This window comes from Lupinus angustifolius, chromosome LG04, assembly GCF_001865875.1.
Source record: "Lupinus angustifolius cultivar Tanjil chromosome LG04, LupAngTanjil_v1.0, whole genome shotgun sequence".
Classification (NCBI taxonomy): domain Eukaryota; kingdom Viridiplantae; phylum Streptophyta; class Magnoliopsida; order Fabales; family Fabaceae; genus Lupinus; species Lupinus angustifolius.
In genome coordinates this window covers 5,238,679-5,240,669 of record NC_032012.1, presented here as the reverse complement: position 1 = coordinate 5,240,669, position 1,991 = coordinate 5,238,679, and the positions used below count along the sequence as shown (strand labels likewise).

Below are 1,991 nucleotides of genomic sequence, written 5' to 3'. Positions count from 1 at the left end.
TTTCTCTGAAATCATTTAAAACAACATAATAAAGTCTCCATTTATTTTATTAACCATTCACACTTGTGACCAACTGTTGAGTCTAACCCTAGACAATTACAAAGACATGGAAAATAAACATGGATGAAAACGAGGCCACAACCAGTTTATATGTCTAAGCATAGAGAATTCAAAGACAATAATTGGATGGATATAATCCAAACAAAAGAGACTCATAAAACATTATTTTTTTTTATAAGCAAAATGTATTAAAATCAGCATAAGAAATGCTAATCCAATACAAGGAAAAGATCAAAAGTTGATCTTTTTAGAAGAAAGCAAAATACAAGATTTTGGGTCATTACACCAATTAGCAAAAACTAATGATCACAATCAAGCTGTCCCCTATTGGTGTTGATCTCTAGTGATTTTCCGATCAAGGTCATTCAAATTTCGATCAATCACTGATAAGAGATCTTTCGCAATTTGCAAATTAATATTGTCATTAACAAACCCAGTATTCAAGCAGTTGAACATGAAAAGGGACATCATTTCATTTTGATTGCGAATCTTCTTTTTCTGCAGTTGGTCTTGAGCTTTCACAATTCTTTGCTTCAAAAAACTTTGTTGATCGAACATCTTTCTGCTTTGTTCGAGAGGAGGAAATGTCAAGAACTTGTATAGCACGCTTTGGACTCCAGAATGAGATGGCCAAACCTCTGGCTGAAGTTCATTGCTCCTATATATAATGGCACAAGCATCAACACCACAAAGGGTGCTGATCTCCATAGTCTTTTTTATCAAACTATTTTTTCTTTTCTTATATGTCGCATTCCTCTTTGCATCATTGACTATGTATGCATGTTTCGTATTCCTTCTAGCCATGATGGTGATCAGAAAAAGACAAGAAAAAGTAGCAAGAAGGAATCGATCAGAGGAATTTTTTTGTTTTGATTTTCATACTCAACTCCTTATGTTGTTTATATAGATAAATTGATATATAGCTGAGACGGTTTTGGATAAACACCAAACTTGGTACGTTGAACATAGTCATCACACAATAATCAAAGAAAATTTACCATAAAATATTTTTTAAATGACCTTCCATTTGTGAGGAAATTCAAATATGAAACTTTAATGTAGATATCCAAGCTAGTAGGTGGAAATGTTGGTGTGGGAAGTGGTTGGTGTGTATTGAAAAACCTATGGCAATTGTATTTGCCCAGACACTACGCCAAATATCGCAATAAACTCCGGTAATTCAACTATGCTTGCTGCAACAACACTGTTAAAAATGAGGTGGAAGAACATCAAATTGCTCATTCAAGTAAGCAATGTCCATTTGGATAGGCGAATATAACTTCAACAACACATTATTAAAGAAGCGTTGTTGAACATGAGTGATGTTAGTGCGGTTGAAGATATAACTTCAACAGCGATGCAAGATTTAGGGAACTCTATTGAAGATGACATAGTAACACTGTTTCTTGTGTGAGTGTCGTTTTTATGCAAATTAATGGTTACACATCTGTCAAGGATGATGATTGTCATTTTCTTTCCATTTGATTCTATATATGTTGTGGTTTACACTAATGTTTCTTTCAATCTCTCATTCTATAATTAGTCATCACACCCAAAGAGGAGAAGATAAAAAAATGCCCAAAGAAACAGAAAAAAAGCAATAAAAGGCAGAAAGAAAAAGTGAAGTTTTGTTAAAAAAATAGAAATAAATATATTCCTAAAAAAGGAATGTGTATGTCAATTTTGCTTAATTTCTTTCTAAATTTGAATGTTTAATTTTTATATCTTGAATCTCTATGTCTAATTTTTTTATTTTTGTTTTTGCAGCAATTCTTAATGGCCATAAAGGACGATGACCTAGAATATGTGGAATTTTTTTATTCTATAGGCACATACGTGATGATTTCTTCGACTGAGAGGCACTTTGAAGAATGAGGAATTTATTTTTTTGCTGTTTGTCTTTTGGATAGTTAATTGTGTAAACTCCATGA

The 1,991-nt window shown here is 32.4% G+C and overlaps 1 protein-coding gene across 1 annotated transcript; it reads right to left on the bottom strand.

The window, feature by feature from the left end:
- LOC109344571 (agamous-like MADS-box protein AGL80) lies at positions 385–768 on the bottom strand. Its single transcript, XM_019583337.1, has one exon. It carries the CDS (start codon positions 766–768, stop codon positions 385–387), a length of 384 nt encoding a protein of 127 aa, XP_019438882.1.